This window comes from Ursus maritimus (assembly GCF_017311325.1).
Source record: "Ursus maritimus isolate PB19 chromosome X unlocalized genomic scaffold, ASM1731132v1 scaffold_X1, whole genome shotgun sequence".
Classification (NCBI taxonomy): Eukaryota; Metazoa; Chordata; class Mammalia; order Carnivora; family Ursidae; genus Ursus; species Ursus maritimus.
In genome coordinates, this window is record NW_024423319.1 from 2,865,518 (window position 1) to 2,883,355 (window position 17,838).

The following is a 17,838-nucleotide window of genomic DNA, read 5'->3' on the forward strand; positions in this document are numbered from 1 at the left end:
GTTGCTGGACTGGGGATCTATTCCGAGAGTGCAGTCAACAAAATCTGCTAATGAATGGGATGGAGGGTAAAAGAGAAAGGAATCAAAGGTAAATCTAATGTTTTTGGTCCAAGCAATTGGAAGGACAGAGTGGGCCATTTACTGAGATGGACAGGACTTTAATAGATTTGATGTAGTCGGGGAGGGGACTTGCAGCAGGGAACCAGGAGCTGAATTTTGGCAAGTCCAAAATGTCTATTATATATCCAAACAGAGATGTCCAGCAGACAGCTGGGTTTGTCAGCCCCTAGACTGTATTTCATCTGTGAACCAGGGGAAGGAGGGATTTGTTTGGACACTGAGTGTGCCCGGAGAAGAAAAGAGATCTAAGCAATAAGCTCTGGAGACTGCCACATTTAGAAATTATAGAGATAAGGAGACAGAATGGCAGGAGGACAAATGGGCAAGTGGGGCATCCTAGGCTTGGCCACTGGATCTGGTCGCCTCCAGGTCCCCGGTGGCTGTGACAGGGGCTGTTAGTGACAACCTAGCTGGAGGGCTTGTAAGACACAATGGAATGAAGCAATCAGAGGTGGCAAGTGCAAATGGCTCTTTGAGCTCTCCTGTGACAGCAGAGAGAAGTGGGACCTCACATCAGGGCATTTTGCTTTGTTAAAACGGGTGATCCTGCAACATGTCTGTGTGCTGTTGGCTATGACTGGGTAGAGAAGGATCCACCGCTGATGTGGGAGAAAAAGGCCAGAATCCCTAGTGGAATCACTGAGTAGGAAGAGGGACGGTTCTGGGCGGCTTCTGGAGCATTTGCATGGGTCTGTGAATATGGTGTCTGGAGGTACCATGGGGCCGTCTTGAAGGCCGTGGTTGTGACGAAAGAAGCAAAAACCTTTTATTTTCTTCTCCAGCCCTGTTCAGCTGCCTGAAGGCTCCCAGGGAGGAGGGAGAATCACATTTAAACAGGGTTGGGGTTATACCTAGGAGTACAGAAGTTTATGTGTCCACTTGGTGAGGCTCCAGTCCCATTAGTCCATCAAACACTGGTCTAGGTACTGCTGTAAAGGTATCTTACAGCTGTGGTTAACATCTGTAATCAGTTGACTTTAAGGACAGGACATTATCCCTTGTACTATGGGTGGGCTTCATCTAATCACTCAAAAGGCCTTCAGAGCAAACCATGGTTTTGCCCTCTTCTTCTCTGTCTACATACACACATACCTTACTGGTTGTTTCTCTGGAGAACCCTGACTGATAGAGACAAGAAGAAAGAGGCAAGGAGGATAAGTGTTATGTAAGAAAGCAAGTCAGTCATGGACTCAAAGGCAGTGAGGACACAAACCGGGTGAGGGGCAATGGCAAAGAGCCAGACGGCTGGGTGTGGCTTCAGAATTGGTACAGTGCAGGTATTAAAGGGCCTCAACTAGAAAGACAGGAGGTGGTGCTCAGAGTGGAGGGCCTGCAAGTAAGATCATGGGGAGGACACATTTACGGGTGACAACAAGCTCTGGGGCAGGGGATGACAACAGGCCTTGGAGGCCAAGAGGAGTGAATGAGAGGAGGCCAAGGAGAGGTGAAGTGAGGGTATCGGCAGGGTCATCTATGTGAATACTGAACTCATCAACAATCATGACAAAGCTGACCTCGGCCAGGAACTAAAATCACTAAGCAATGAGATGGAGCCACCTGGGAAAGGTGGGAAAGGAAGCAGGTGCCCATGGAGGACTGTCACAAGGAAGGGCACTGCGGTATGTACAGTCTGCTGGCATCCCCTGCACAGCCAGAGGGATCTTAGGGCAGTGAGGAAGTGGCAATGACAAACAAGGAAGACTTCTACCCCATCTCCAGGCTCAGAGGCGTGGGCAGTGTGGGAGAGAAAAAAGCCTGCAGGGGAAGCTTTGTCCTTAAAATTCAAAGTAACAAAACTATAGCAAACGATGCCAAAGCCAAGAATAAGAGCACACTGACAGGCTGTGGGAAGCTAACTGTGATACAGCGTTCCACATAGGAAGGAATTACAGAGCCATAAGAAAAACAAGGTAAGCCAAACACAATGGACAAAGGTCACCAACAGGCAACTTCACAAAGGATCAACAAAGAGCACAGAGCCTGGAATCCTGAATAGGGAGGGCACATGACTGTAAGCCTCACCAAGGTACCATTCCACACCCTTCAGAATGGCAACACCAAAAAGTCTAACCACATCAAGTATTGGCAAAGACATATAACAATGGTGATCCTACCCTACTACACTGTTGGTGTGAATGGAAAACTGACATAGCAGCTTTGTTGAGCAATCTGGCAACATCTAATAAAATTCAAAATGTTAATACCCTTATGACACCGGTAAAGCTTCCAAACATGATGTTCATTGAAACAAGCCAGTCACAAAGGGACAGATATTGCATGATTCCACTTAGATAGGCACACCCATAGAAACAGGAGACGGGTGGTTGCCAATGGCTGGGAGGGTAGTAGAGGAAAAGGGGAACAACTGCTAATGGGCCCAGGATTTTCTTCTGGGATGACAAAAATATTCGGGAATGAGACAGAGATGATGGTCACACAACTGTGTGAATATACTAACAACCACTGAATTGTATATTTAAAAAATGTTAAATTTACAGAATGTGAAGCATATCTCAATTAAAAAAAAAAAAAAACAAAAACGACCAACCCTAAAAACCAGCAACTGCATTTTGGGTATACAGGTGACCCTTGAACAACATGGGTTTGAACTGTACCACTTACATGAGGTTTTTACATAATTACAGGATAGTACCATGAATGTATTTTCTCTTCCTTATGGTTTTCTTTTTCAAGTTTTTGTTTAAATTCCATTCCTTGTGGTTTTATTAATAACATTTTCTTTTCTGTGGCTTACTTTATTGTAAGAATATAGTATATAATACATACAACATACAAAATGCCTGTTAACTGACTGTTTATGCTATCAGAAAGGCTTCTTGGTCAATAGCAGGCTATCAGTAGTCAAGCTTTTGGGGAGTCAAAAGTTGTACACAGATTTTCAACTGCATGGGAGTCCGTGCCCCTGACCCATGTCATTCTAAGGTCAACTGAATTCTCTGGAACAGTAGTAGGTACACGATAGACTGTGGACAACTTTGTTTGTAAATAAAGTTTTATTGGCACACAGCCACACTCATTCATTCATGTGTGGACCACGGCTGCTTTCACACTACGATGGCAGAGTGGAGTTGTACTGACTGAATGTGGGTTAAGTTCTTTCCTGCAACTTTAAAATTTTTCCAAAAATGTTTTTTTTTTTGAAACAATGTGACTGACCTCTGAGCACAGGAAGCCTGGTAGTCTCCTTTTGGGGGCCTGTGGAAAACTGGCAAGGCTGGGTGGTCCGTTACCTGTTGGCTGCAGAGGTCTCCCAGAAAGAACTGCACCCGGGGATTGTCAAACCCTTGCCGCATATCAAATACATTGACAGTGTAGCCTCTTGCCAGCAACTGCTCCACCATGTGCTGCCCCAGGAATCCAGAACCTCCGATCACTGTGCACTTATTGGCCTGCAGAAAGAAAGGGGTGGTAGGTGGTACATAAGAACTGGAAGCTCCTAAGAGGCTCGACTCACGTGCTCACGAGCCACTATCGTGGCACACCCATCTGCTTGTTTGAAATTCTTCTTGCATCCAGTTGGAAGCTTTATATAATTCTGGTGTTCTATCGCCAGTGGCAGCCTCGTCTCTTGGGATCAGTTAAGGAGGAAAAAGAGATAGCAAATGAGACTGAGATAGATTTTGGCCGGATTGGATGATCTCGTACGCGCACACCGCATGTTTAAGGAAAGGAGCAGGATATATCTCTGAAAAAAATGAAACTACCAATGATCAAAACTGGACAATACAAAAAACCCCAAAGTGATAACTTCTTGCTCCTAATAACTGATCCCTGAGCACTTCTAAGGCAAAACAAACAGAAACAAAACCAAAACACAATACAACATGCCACCCACTCAATTGATAATGTCCACTTAAACTGTCAGAGAGAAGAAAGCCAAGTCTCTATACTCTCAGGAGAGTCAGCCCCTTTTCCTCTTCAACCATTACAGGGCTGGGCTGTGTGACTTTAGGCTTGTCACCTACCCTCTTCCTGCCTTAGTATATCCAAGACTGTTGCTGTCTGATGGGATCTCCTGGAGGGTTGCAGGATCAGTAAACTGTTAATCAGCCAGGCCCAGGGCTTTGCTTTCCCTTCTGAGTTCTGTGCAAGTTGAGGTATCAGGGAAAAGTTACAGTGTTTACATTTCAGCTTTTGCAACATGCGCACTTTCTTGGCTAAATTCCAATTCTGGTAACTAGGGATAATGGAAGGACAGAGCACCAGATGCAGACACTTCAATATTCTGACATCAGGGAGGCAATGCAAAACTGTGTCTGTTGCATACTGATTAAGCTGGCTCTGAGTGTCTCCAAAGGAGGACCTGTGATATCCCTCCTCCCTGGGGTCTTTCTAAAACCGTATCTGGGCTTCCTGAAGATGACAAACCCCCATTCTCCCTAAGCTCATGTATAGTCAAAGTTGGGAGTGTGGAAACAAAAGATGTTAAAGAAATTCTGCTCCTGATTAGAAAGCAAACAACCAATCCCCTTATTTATTCCTTAAATACCTATACAATTGAGATATGCAGCAGACTCAAGAGGTGCCAGGGCCCCTTCTACAGATTCACCCTTCAACCTGGTGTCCCGTCTAGACTGGCATTTTTACTGGAGCCCACTAGGCCACCTGGAGATGGCTCTGGAGCTTTGACATCATTGGTTCAGGCATGCATAATCTACTGACATAATCAACCTTGCCATTCCACTCCCCCCACCAAATGATCTCTTCAACCCATTTCTGTCTAAGTTTTGTTTTGATTACTCCCATTTATGTGTAATCATACCATGCTAAATAATTTGCACTTTAACTGAAATTTCTAAGACATTCTCAGGACACAGGCAAATTAAATATGCAAATTCTATTTGATCCTCATTTGGGCTAGCCCTTCTCCTTTCCTCAAGTCAGCTGTACAGGCAAATGCAGTTTTTAAGAATAACTCCAAGCCTCCCTGCTCCCCAAACTGATTTTCCATGGTTTGCTAAAATCTTCATGGTTTGCCTGAATCCAAAGAGGTTCAGACGAGACATGTTCTGATAGTACCCCAAAGGATTTCAAATTCTTTTGTTTATATTATCTGGCATTTCTAGTTACAGTTGTTTCAAAGTTTGATAGTCTAATTTTTTTAAAAAAATCAAATAACCTTTCTATTATGTCCAGTGTAATTTTATTTCATGATTTTAAATGTAGGCAATCCTTTTTTTAAAAAGATTTATTTATTTATTTGAGAGAGAGGGAGAGAGCACATGTGTGCAAGCAGGGTGAAGAAGGGAGAGTGAGAATCCAAGCAGACTCCCCACTGAGAGCAGAGGCCAACTTGGGGCCCAATCCCAGGACCCTGAGATCATGACCTGAGCTGAAATCAAAAGTTGGAGGCTTAACGAATGTGCCACCCAGGAGCCCCAAATGGGGGCAATCCTTAATTCTTCCCTTTGACAGAGTGGTGTGGATTCTTTTGTTATATTGAAATGCGGCACCAATATTGCTTGGGATAAGCAGGCCAATGGCTATTCCTCAGAGTTTTTTGTAACGATGAGAACTTAACTGGCATTCACCCCAGAGAAGTCAGGTATGTGATGGGATAATGTCTTTAATCACACCTGTAATACTACATGGTTAGAGATCATGTGAAATAACTACTTGCTTTTTATGGCCAGGAAAGATGATGCAGAGAAGTGGGCACAGCGGACAAGAAGGAATATGTACTAACAAGTAAGAATAAAACTCCAAACTAAAAACAGGTAGTGAGACTCAAGAACGGGTTACTGAGGGGAGTTATAAAATCAACACCTTGGAGAGAGTTTTAAGAATAGAAAAGAAAGCCGTCCAAATGATTTCAATTGCACTATGACCTTGAGCTAAGAGAATGGTCTGGGCTCCCGGGTTTCTTTTAACCTGTTCTGTTTTCCTTTGTCTCTAGCAGTGGGTCTCTTTTCAGAGAAGTCTTACACAGAACATATCATAAGGTAAGACAAAAGTGTTCTTTTCATTTTAGTAGTTTAAATTTATAACTTATACTTCTTATAAAGTCAACCAATGAGAAGGAACACCATTGATACAACCACTGAAATCTACATTTTTTTTTGGCAACTAGACTCTCACATTAACCTTTAACTACAAAGGCACATTAGAGGCTTTATTCTGAGCTACACACAAAGACCAGGATGATCTGGTGGTCCAGAAAACCTCCTGGGCATCTATAATTTATTAACATTTGATATAAACACATTTTACCTTGGTGTGATTTCATTTCTGAAGTGTTAGCATTCATTAAAAGTGAATCAAAGAATCAAACCCAACATTTGCAGATCTACACAAAGAACGTCCAGGGGGCCTGACAATTCCTTAAAATCCTTTCTGACACCTGCAACACAAGATCTTAGGAGTCCTTGCTGGGGAAGCCTTCTACCAAGCCTAGTCTAGCCTGCTGGAGGCCACACGAAGGCAAACTGAGGCACCCAGCTGACAGCCAGCAGTTACTGCCAGGCATGTGAGTGAGGCTGTGTGGAACACACACCTCAGGGGGTCCCCATGACTGCAGGTGTGTGGGTGAGCCCAGATGAGATCAGCAAAGGACCCCCAAGCTGGGCCCAGCTGGAATCGCAGAAATACATGTATCTTACATAAAAAGTCATCATTGATTAATATAATAAACGTACCAAATGCAATTTTTGACCAATAGCTAGTATCAATGGCTTGCTGGTGTATGTGTGCTTGACTTTCCCCTTATCTGTTTTGGTTAACATTTTTTGTGTCAGTACTCACATCTGGAATGTCTTCTGTCAAATGTGTCCGTGTGACCTGGTCTCTCATTGGCTCATCAAATGCTTTTTCCATTTCAGCTCCAAATATGGTTATGCTTGCGATGAAGTTTTCTCTTCATAAAGACATATTTAGAGACAGACATTTGTGTTATATAAACTGAAACATCTTTTAGGTGTTTGTGTTTTTGTGTGGATGCCATTCCTGTGGAGTTTTCACAAAGAGCTGAACTACAGCTATAGCTGTTAAATGAAGCCCTCCACTTAACACTCCTGTAACAAGCTTCTCTCTGACGCAAGGGTACAACGGGGCCCATAACTCACCATACACTTGGATTAGAGGCAGAGTGGAAAGCGAGTTAAATGATCTCATTCGTCATTTACAACAAAAGGAACATCTATGGCACTGTAGCTTTTTCATGGCACTCACATGCTCCATTGTCCTGTTTCTCTGTGTTATCATTACACTGTGGTAGTACGCTGGGAAAATGCACAGACCTGGGAATTTCCAGGTTCTGGTGCCAGCCCTACCACAAACTAAGTAAATCTGCTCAAGTCCTGTCTCTTTGCTGCAACCGAGTTTCCCCTAAATGGACTAAGTGCTCATCCCCACGATGCTAGGGCAGGGGCTGCTGGGAGTGGAAGAGTGTAATAGGAGACAGAGCTCTTCTTCTTGGTGAAATTAAAGCCACCCTAACTATGTATGGAAGAACTCAGTGTCTGGGGCCATCAGAAGCCCTCAGGAAGTGATCCCAGTATGGTGGGCACCTAGCACTTCACAACTGGGAGACAGTGAAGTCTATCGGCTGACAAAGACACACAACGCCAAACAGAAGAGTAGTTTATAAGAGAAGCTTTTGTGACAGCCCTTAGGATATGCTCCTCTCTTCATTCACCCATAATACTGACTTGCAAAGAGCAGCGTTCAATTTTGGGTGAGATGTATTTGGTCTTACATCTGTTTTCTTCATAGTGGTCAATGTACTTAAGTCATGGATCTTGTAGCATCTGGAGATGGTGAAATCTGTGACAAAGAAAACAGTCTAACTGCTTGCAAAAAGCTAGACTCAGAGAACACTCATTGGTGAGAAGATGGTTGCCAGGCAGCCATGATTGGGTCTCTAACACCATGACTGCTCCAATCCAATTCCACACCTGTAGTTACACACACACACACACACACAATGTCCTTGTAGGAAATGATTTTGTGGGTGGATGAAAAGGCCTTGAAATGGATATTACGAACCTCTAGGTCCCATGGGGACCGTTTTAGGGAAACATATCTCTGAAAACATAATGGAAGTTATCAGGAAAATGTATTTCAAAATTCACTTTTCATGACCTTTTCAGATACATATTATGAATAAGCAAAGCTGACCTGTACTTCTATGCCTATCCCATCCCTCTATTTCATAACCCTCTTTATGTTGGCAAGAGGCTCTGTCACCTGTTCACTCTAAACAGATGTGATTGGTGAGCTTTAACTCATTTGGCTCAATGTGTATCAGATGGGGAATGAGGATTTGGGCACTTTTGGGTACTTGCACCAAGGCTTAGCAAACAGCTCTCAGAATTCCGTCTGTCTTGTTCACCACTGTATTCTGGCGTGAAGTGCAGGGCCTGGTACAAAGTGGGCACTCACATATCCACTGGACTCATGAGTACACACTCATGCAGACCACCTTCTGCTCTCTACCACACAGACACCCATCTAAAATGCAGGAGTTTCACTGAGGGCCAACGGGTTTATGATATTTTGGCAGTGCTATACTCACAAATACCCACTGCTGGTTTCTTACTCTGTTTCCAGATACTTGAAGAAGCATGAAGAAATGAGAGGGCAGATAGCATTTGGAGTGATGTGGCCATGAGCCAATGAACACCTGGAGCCATGAGAAGCTGGAAGAGGCAAGGAAGTTTCCTGCCTTAGTGCCTTCAGAGGGAGCATGGCTCTGTAAACACTTCATTTCACATTTCTGGCCTCCAGAACTGGGAGAGAAAACATTTCTCCTGTTTTAAGCCTCCACGTTTGTGGTTGGTTGTTACAGCAGCCATAGGAAATCAAAACAAATATTCTTTGCAGTTCTGAAATCCAAATAGCACAGCTGCCAATTCCATAGCCCCCTGTACTTCTAGAAAAGCAAAAAGCCTTTAAGCCTATTCCCCACTTGTTCTCTAGGGGAAGATCTGGGAGGTGAAAGAAGAAACCCATTTTGCTGCCATGATCCATACCGTTCAAACAGTGCTCACTCAATCCTCAGCAAACCAGCCTCCTGTAGAAACAAAAACAAAATCAAATCTCCTTTGTCTCAAATTATATACAAATTATTTTGAAGTTGTAATTACTATGAGCCAGTTCAGAATGTTCGTGATACTTTAGTTGTTTCTAGGGACTAGGGTACCCAAGACTACCTCAGGAAATGAGTCAGATTCTACTAGTAACCCCCTCACCCAACCTAAATCCCCCATATGACATACACTCCAATTAAAATGAACACCAAGAATAGCTTTGATTGAATAGACATTTCTTCAAAAAAGATATACTTTACAGATGGCCAACAGACACATGAAAACGTGCTCAACATCACTCATCATGAGGGAAATGCAAATTGAAACCACAACAAGATAGCACCTCACACCCATTAGAACGGCTATTATCCAAAGAAACTCAGAAAACATAAAATGACAAGTGTTGACAAAGCTGTGGAAAAACTGGAACTCTTGTGCACTGCTGCTGGGACTGTGAGAGACAGCATGAAGTTCCTCAAAAAAATGAAACATAGAATCACCACAGGATCAAGGAATTCCATGTCTGGGTATATAGCCCAAAAAACCGAAAGCAGGAATTTGAACAGATATTCGTACACCCCTGTTCACTGACACCACTATTCACAATAGCTAAAAGGTATAAGTAACCCAAGCGTCCACCAATGGATGAATAGATAAACAAAATGCAGTATCATTCTGCCTTAAAAAGGAAGGAAATTCTGGCAACTATGGAATGGAACAAAACATCTGCAAACCATGTATCTAATAAGGGTTTTTAAAACATGGGATAAGGACTTGAACAGACATTTCTCCAAAGACAGGTACATGAAAAAATGCTCAATTAGGGAAATGCAAATCAAAACCACAATGAGATATCACTTCACTCCTGTCAGGATGGCTATTATCAAAAAGTCAAAAAGTAAGTGTGGGTGAGCATGTGGAGAAACTGGAAGCCTTGCAGTGTTGGATGGAATATAAAATGGTACTGCTCCTATGGAAAACGGTATAAAAGATCCTCAAAAAATTAAAAATAGAACTACCATATGATACAGTAATTCTACTCCTGGATATATATCCAAAAGAATTGAAACCAGGATCTCGAAGAGATAGACATTAGCCCTCTTATGCTCATTACAGCACTATTCACAATGGCCAAGATGCAAACATCCTAAATATACACAGACAGATGAAAGGATAAAGGAAATGTGGTCTAACCACGCACTGGAATACTATTTAGCCTTAAAAAGGAAGGAAATTCTATAATATGCAACAACATGGATGAACCTTGAAGACAGTATGCTAAATGAAATCAGCCAGTCACAAAAGGACAAATACTATATGATTCTACCTCTATGAAGTATTTATAGTAGTCAAATTCATACACATAGAAAGTAGAATGGTGGGTGCCAGGGGCTGGGAGGAGGAGGGAACTGGGGAGTTAGTGTATGGTAGGTATAGTTTCAGTTCTACATGATGAAGAGTTCTGGAGATGGATGGTGATAACAGTTGCACACAATGTGCAAAATCTTCCTAGGAAGAGACCAAGTGAACCCAATCTCCTCCTTCCTGCTGGGGCAAGTCCCCAACAACTAAGTCCTGGAGGCAAAAGGAAGGGACAGTCCGTCCATTTCCAACCAGATAGAAAGACAAGTGTTCTCTCCCTTGAAAACATGGGAGATCAGCTTCTTTGTAAAGATGAAATGTAGAGCAATTCAGAGGGGCGTGTTAGGATGTGTGGGGGTGATTGCGGCCCTTTCTGCTGTCTTCCATGAAGTCAGTGCTAGAAACGAACACACAAACAGGAATGAAGGCAAAATGCACTTCCCCAAAGGACTCAATCAGCTCGATCTTGTCCTTTCATAGATCTGAGGTATCTGGTGTTTCTGTCAGTCATTCATCTCTCTGCTTGCCTATTTTTAGGACACAGAAAGGCCCTGGCTTTGAATTTCTGGTGGCCCCTGAGAAAACCATCAGCATGCCTGCAAACTTTACCTTATATTGTTCCCTCCATCTGGAATATCTTCCCTCTCCTTGGTGAGTTCCTCAAACAAGCCCCAAGGGTAAAGGGAGAGTGGTAACTTGTAAAAGAGCACTCAGATATCGGCTCACTCACTGAATGCTGGCCACTGCTAAGCAGAACCTGCATAGGGCACAGCACCAACCTCCAGGGAGCCCACCATGTAGTATGGGAGATGGACTTAGCAGAAACTGTGGAAGCGCTTCTGAGCGCTGATGAAGGTAAACCCAGAGCAGGGAGGCTGGCCCAAGGTGATCCCTGAGCCAAATTCTCAAGGCCACGGAAGAGTGAGTCAAACACAGGGTTGGATGTCCCGAAAGACATTCCACGGCCAGGGATGGGAAGGACAAAGTGATGACACAGAGCCAGCATGTTCTGGCAACTGTGACAAGTTGTGTCACAACGAGTGTGAAGCAAGATTGGGAGCAAAGTTGAGAATACGAAGGGGCTGTGTGTCACGTTAAGGGGTTACACTAAGAGGAGATGGGGGAGCCCCAGGAAGTTGTAAGCAGGGTGAGTGTTAAGATCAGAAGCATCACTCTGGCTGCAGCATGGAGAAGGGATTTTACCCAAGTCTAAGGCTTTGGGCATGCCAGGTAGGGGAAAGAGCAAATCAAAGAAAAGAAATAATATTGCCCGAAAAGCTGCTAAATGTCAAGTCCTTTTAGATCTAAATATATTATACCATTAAGATCCCAAAAGCACCCAATTAGGCCTCATTCAACAAAGGAGAAACCCAGGCTCAGAGAGGTCAACTGACTCGCCGAAAGTCACGCAGATGTTACACAGCCAAGGCAGAACTTGTGACTGTTCTTTCTACTCTGTCAGGCTGCCACCCCACATGCTGACTGGAAAATAGGGTGTGGAGAGGCATGATGTATAAGGACTAGCAGAGGCAAAACTGGGGAGGAGACTCAGATGCCAGGTTGAGTCTGGACTTCACTCAGTAGTCACGGGAAGACTCTGTAGGTTTAAGAGCAGGGGACGGTGACCTGACCAAAGCTGGTCACCAGGAAGATAAACCTGGTGGAGCTGGTAGACTAGACAGGCGAGAAGCAGGCACAGGGAGATTATTCACCAGTCATTCAACTAAGTTTTACTGAGCACCTAACGCATGCCCCTCACTGTTCCAGATACTGGAGTACCGGCAGTGAACAGAACAAAGATGCCTGCCCTTCTAGAGCTTACCTTCTAGTGGATGGGCAATAAGGAACAAAATAAGTAAGTACCATGGGAAAACAGCAGAGCAAGATGTGGGGCTCAAGCATGTTGGGAGCTACAGTGCTGAACAGGATGTTTAAGGTGGCTTCCCAAGAAGGTGATAGTGGAGCAAAGACCTGGAGGGAGGAAAGAAGTGCAACAAGCAGGCAGAAGCAGCAGCTGAAGCAAAAGTTCTGAGGTAGGAGTGTGCCTGCATGTTTGAGGCCCAGCAAGGAACCTAGTATCCCAGCTGGAGTGAGCCTGGTGAAAGGAAGGGGCATGTCATGCCAGCCCTGCAGACCATGGTGAGAACTCTGGCTTGTAGTACTTGGGAGGCTGCTGACAAAGGCCTGAACTGGAAGAGGAGCAACAGAGGTGGAAAAGAGAAAAGGAATGGCATTTAAGTGGGAGAACTGATAGAACTTGGAGGATAGTTAATGGGGAGGGGACAGGAAAAGAGTCAAATATGACTGAATGGTTTTGGACCTGGTTCATGTTGAAAGAGGAAGGGAAAAAAGGGCAAAAATTCAGCCAACACTTTCACTTAATGGATGCTAATATATTTCATGCCTTTCTCAGCCTGAGAAACTCATATTCTGTCCCCTGCCACCCTAAATACTGCCCCGATGCCCAAAGGGGAAGCAGGTAAGGGCTCAGAACCCTCTTACACTGGGTTAGCTGCAAAGGGCAGATCCTGGAGCTCCAGCTCCACTGCTTCAGCCCATACCCTTGCACACCCCCCTTGTCATTCTCCAAGCATGCATGAAACCAGAAGCTGGTTCTTTGAAAAGATCAATAAAACTGATAAACCTCTGGCAAGACTCATCAAAAAAAGAGAGGACCCAAAAAGGCAAAATAACTAATGAAAGAGGAGAAATAACAACCAACACCAGAGAAATACAAACAATTGTAACAGAATATTATGAAAACCTATATGCCAACAAATTGGACAACTCAGAAGAAATGGATAAATTCCTAGAAATATATAACCTACCGAAACTAAGCAGGAAGAATTAGAAAATTGGAACAGACCAATTACCAGGAACGAAATTGAATCGGCAATTTAAAAACTCCCAGAAAGCAAAAGTCCAGGACCAGACAGCTTCATAGGTAAATTCCACCTGTTCTTCTCAAGTTATTCCAAAAAATACAAGAGGAAGGAAAACTTCCAAATTTCTTCTATGAGGTCAGTATCACCCTGATACCAAAACCCGATAAAGACACCACAGAAAAAGAGAACCACAGGCCAATATCTCTCACGAATATAGATGCAAAAAATCCTAAATAAAACCTTAGCAAACCATGGGGCGCCTGGGTGGCACAGCGGTTAAGCGTCTGCCTTCGGCTCAGGGCGTGATCCCGGCGATCTGGGATCGAGCCCCACATCAGGCTCTTCCGCTATGAGCCTGCTTCTTCCTCTCCCACTCCCCCTGCTTGTGTTCCCTTTCTCGCTGGCCGTCTCTATCTCTGTCAAATAAATAAAATCTTTAAAAAAAAAAAAAAAACCTTAGCAAACCAAATCGAACAATAAAAAAAATCATACACTATGATCAAGTGGGATTTATTCCTGGGATGCAAGCATGAGTCCATGTTTGCAAATCAATCAACATGATATATCACATGTATAAGAGAAAGGATAAAAATCATATGATTATTTCAATAGATGCAGAAAAAGCATTTGACAAAGTACAACACCCATTCATGATAAAAACCCTCAACAAAGTGGGTCTAGAGGAAACATGCCTCAATATAATAAGGGCCTTATATGGAAAAGCCATGGCTAACATCACACTCAATGGGGAAAACCTGAGAGCTTTTCCCCTAAGGTCAGAAACAAGAAGACAAGGATGCCCACTCTCGCCAGTTTATTCAACATACTACTAAAAGTCCTGCCACAGCAATTAGACAACATAAAGAAATAAAAGGCATCCAAACTGGTAAGGAAGAAGTGAAACTCTCACTATTTGCAGATGACATACTATATATAGAAAACCCTAAAAACTCCACCAAAAAATGAGAACTCATAAATGAATTCAGTAAAGTCACAGGATAAAATATCAATGTACAGAAATCTGTTGCATTCTTATACAGTAATAATGAAACAGCAGAAAGTGAAATTAATAAAACAATCCCATTTACAACTGCACCAACACAATACAATATCTAGGAAGATACTTAACCAAAAAGGTGAAAGACCTGTACTCTGAAAACTATAAAAAGTGATGAAAGAAATTCAAGATGACACAAACAATGGAAAGACATTCCATTCTGATGGGCGGAAAGAACAAATACTGTTAAAATGTCCACACTACCCAAAAGCAATCTACACATTTAATGCAATCCCTGTCAGAGTACCAACAGCATTTTTCACAGAACTAGAACAAACAATTCTAAAATTTGCATGGAACCATGAAAGACCTCGAATAGCCAGAGCAATTTTGAAAAAGAAAAACAAAACTGGAGGTATCGTAATCCCAGATTTCAAATTATATTACAAAGAGGTAGTAATTAAAACAGTATGGTACTGGCATTAAAATAGACCGCATAGCTCCATAAAACAGAATAGAAAACCCAGAAATAAACCCACAACTATGTGGTCAATTAATTTTCGACAAAGCAGGAAAGGATATCCAATGGGAAAAAGACAGTCTCTTCAACAAATGGTGTTCGGAACACTGGACAGCCACATGCAGAAGAACGAAACTGGACCACTCACCATACAGTAAAATAAACTAGAAATTTGGATTAAAAACGTAAATATGAGACCTGAAACCCTAAAAATCCTTGAAGAGAGCACAGGCAATGATCTTTCTGACATCGCCTATAACAACATTTTTCTGGATATGTCTCCTGAGGCAAGGGAAATAAAAGCAAAAATAAACTATTAGGACTACACCAAAATAAAAAGGATCTGACCAGCAAAGGAAACAATCAACAAAACTAAAAGGTAACTTATTGAATGGGAGAAGATATTTGCAAATGACATATCTGATAAAGGGCTCGTATCCAAATATATAAGGAACTGATACAACTCAACCTCCAAAAAACAAATAATCTAATTAAAAAGTGGGCCGAAGACATGAACAGACATTTCTCTAAAGAAGACATCCAGATGGCCAACAGACACATGAAAATATGCTCAACATCACTCAGCATCGGGAATGCAAATCAAAACTACAATATCACCTCAGCTGCCAGAATGGCTAAAATCAACAACACAGGTAACAACAAGTATTGGTGAGCATGTGGAGAAAGGGGAACCCTCTTGAACTGTTGGTGGGAATGTAAACTGATGGAGCCACTCTGGAAAACAGTATGGAGGTTCCTCAAAAAATTAAAAATAGAACTACCCTATGATCCAGTAATTTCACTACTGGGTATTTACCCAAAGAACAAAAATAAAAACTCAAATGAATACATGCACACTGATGTTTATGGCAGCATTATTTACGATAGGCAAGATACGGAAATGGTCCAAGTGTTCATCGACAGATGAATGGATAAAGAAGATGTGGCATATATACACAATGGAATATTACTCAACCATCAAAAAGAATGAAATCTTGTCATTTGCAATGACATGGATGGAGCTAGAGAATATTCTGCTAAGCGAAATAAATGAGGGAAAGACAAATACCATATGATTTCACTTATGTGTGTAATTTAAGAAACAAAAGAAACGAGCAAAGGAACAAAAAAGAGAGAGAGAGGCATACGAAGAAAAATTAACTATAGAGAACACACTGTCACCAGAAGGGAAAGTAGGCGAGGGGATGAGTTACATAGGTGATGGGGAGTAAAGACTAAACTTATCATGATTAAACAACAACAACAAAAAATAAATTTAAAATTAAAATTTAAATTTAAAAAATAAATTAAAAAAAAAGTCTCCAATCACTCCTCACACTTCCAAAACTCTTGTGTGCCTTTGCTCACGACCGTGTCTCGGCCTGAGTGTTTGGGTGTCAAAAAGAATATATTTTGATGACCTCTCCCCTCATGCTCGCTTATATCTCTTTCACTTCCTTCAAAGTCCGTTCCCAAGCCCCATCTCACCTTCCTGGGCTGCTTTTAGTCAGGAGGAGTGATCCTCTCTTAAAATCTGTTCGGGGGAGGGGGCGGTGCTCTAGAATGGACACCCTCAAAGAGTCTCAGCTGGATTTGGTTTCTAAGTCCCAGTCGTCCAAACCTCTGTGACATTCCCATTCCCTTCTCTGGGTTTCAGTTGCCCTTTGGGTACAGTCTCCGCTCTAACACACAAGGTCACGGTCTTCTCCTGCCCCTCTGGCCCTAATTCACAAAGTCCCGGACCGGAAGGCCCCACCCAGCCCCCTACCCTCCCGCTCAGTAGCCGATAGAAGGCAGCCTCCAAGGGTGAGGACGTGACCCTTACCCGTCCGTAGGTGATCCCCTGGCCAGCCTCAGAGCACCTTCAGCTTGCACCCAAAGACCTCCGACCCCAGCGGCCACGCTTTTCTCCCAGCCCGCATGAGCAGAGGATCTGCCGAGACGCCTCCGCCAAGAGGATTGGCTCAGCTCGGCGCTAGCTCAGCCAATCAGCGCTCATAACACGATCCTGCCCAATAAAATCAGGTTTCGGCTGTGAGTACACAGCCCCCAAGCCCTGGGCCTGGCCTTTGTCCGGTTAGCCCCACCCACCACAGCCCTACGCCAATGGGGAGCGGCGCTGCGCGCGGGGGGCGGTGGGAACGGCGCAGAGTCAGTGTGTTCGTCGGTTGCCGTAACAACGGGCAGCGGAGTCCATCGGCAATGGTGAGTGGGGGCCGCTCTTTGGTGCCCTATGCCCAGAGGCTGAGTTCTTTCCAGGCCTCTTCGGGCCCTGCCAGCTCTCTTGCGCCATTCTCGGCTTTGGAGTGACCCTACTTCCTCTGAGCTCTTTCCCGGAAGAGTAGGGTAGAGACGCCGGCCGCCCAGCTGGGCCTGTGATTCTCCGCTGCCTCCCCTTCACCCAGTCTGCGCCCACCCATTCTTCGGGTTCTCCTGGTCTCCGCCTGCCAGCCCCCTCGGTGACCGCCCTTGCTCAAAGAAAACTTACCCGCATGCGCTAATCCTTCAGACCCTGAGCCGCTGGCCGCCTTGTTCTACCAAAGTTTACCCACAGAACCGGGGGGAGATTTATTATGTTTGATTGTTAACGTGCATTCTAAGTAAGTACAGGGACATTCGGGAGAGGTTTTGAGCTTCTTGAAAGAGGCACAGATGTGTCGAGTGGATTGAGTTTTATTATTCGGTATTAGCAGAGTATACACCTTAGCTACGTAGTAATATTTGGCCAAATGTAGAAAAAGTCAGAGTACATAGAGGGAAGCTGAGTCCTGCGACCGGGTGTTATAAGGATATTTCTAGCATTAGGATCCCCAAATTCAAGGACAGCTGATTATCTGTATAGTTATCCACAGTCAGCTCCTTGGCTAGATCTCTTTGGGGATGATTTTCAATAAGAGATGTCCAAAG

General features: G+C 43.6%; 2 protein-coding genes across 8 annotated transcripts in view; one reads left to right on the forward strand and one right to left on the reverse strand.

Moving 5' to 3' along the window:
- Positions 1 to 17,838, reverse strand: part of NSDHL (NAD(P) dependent steroid dehydrogenase-like) — a 32,491-nt gene that overhangs the window by 13,490 nt on the left and 1,163 nt on the right. Inside the window, exons 1-6 of one of the 6 annotated variants that reach the window (XM_040627184.1) lie at positions 16,757 to 16,907; positions 9,111 to 9,151; positions 8,678 to 8,777; positions 7,835 to 7,902; positions 6,883 to 6,994; positions 3,372 to 3,530 (exon numbers count right to left, since the gene is read on the reverse strand). In XM_040627184.1, coding sequence (XP_040483118.1) covers positions 3,372 to 3,530; positions 6,883 to 6,954 — 231 coding nt within the window. In that variant the 5' untranslated portion in view covers positions 6,955 to 6,994; positions 7,835 to 7,902; positions 8,678 to 8,777; positions 9,111 to 9,151; positions 16,757 to 16,907. Of the gene's footprint in view, positions 1 to 3,371; positions 3,531 to 6,882; positions 6,995 to 7,787; positions 7,903 to 8,653; positions 8,778 to 9,110; positions 9,152 to 16,756; positions 16,908 to 17,838 lie in introns of those variants that run through there. The other 5 variants (XM_008703038.2, XM_040627168.1, XM_040627177.1 and 2 more) reach the window with 5 other exon arrangements.
- CETN2 (centrin 2) overlaps positions 17,023 to 17,838 on the forward strand; it is a 6,306-nt gene continuing 5,490 nt past the window's right edge. For both annotated transcript variants that reach the window (XM_040627189.1, XM_040627195.1), the window contains exon 1: positions 17,023 to 17,136. In XM_040627189.1, coding sequence (XP_040483123.1) covers positions 17,038 to 17,136 — 99 coding nt within the window. In that variant the 5' untranslated portion in view covers positions 17,023 to 17,037. The remainder of the gene's footprint in view (positions 17,137 to 17,838) is intronic.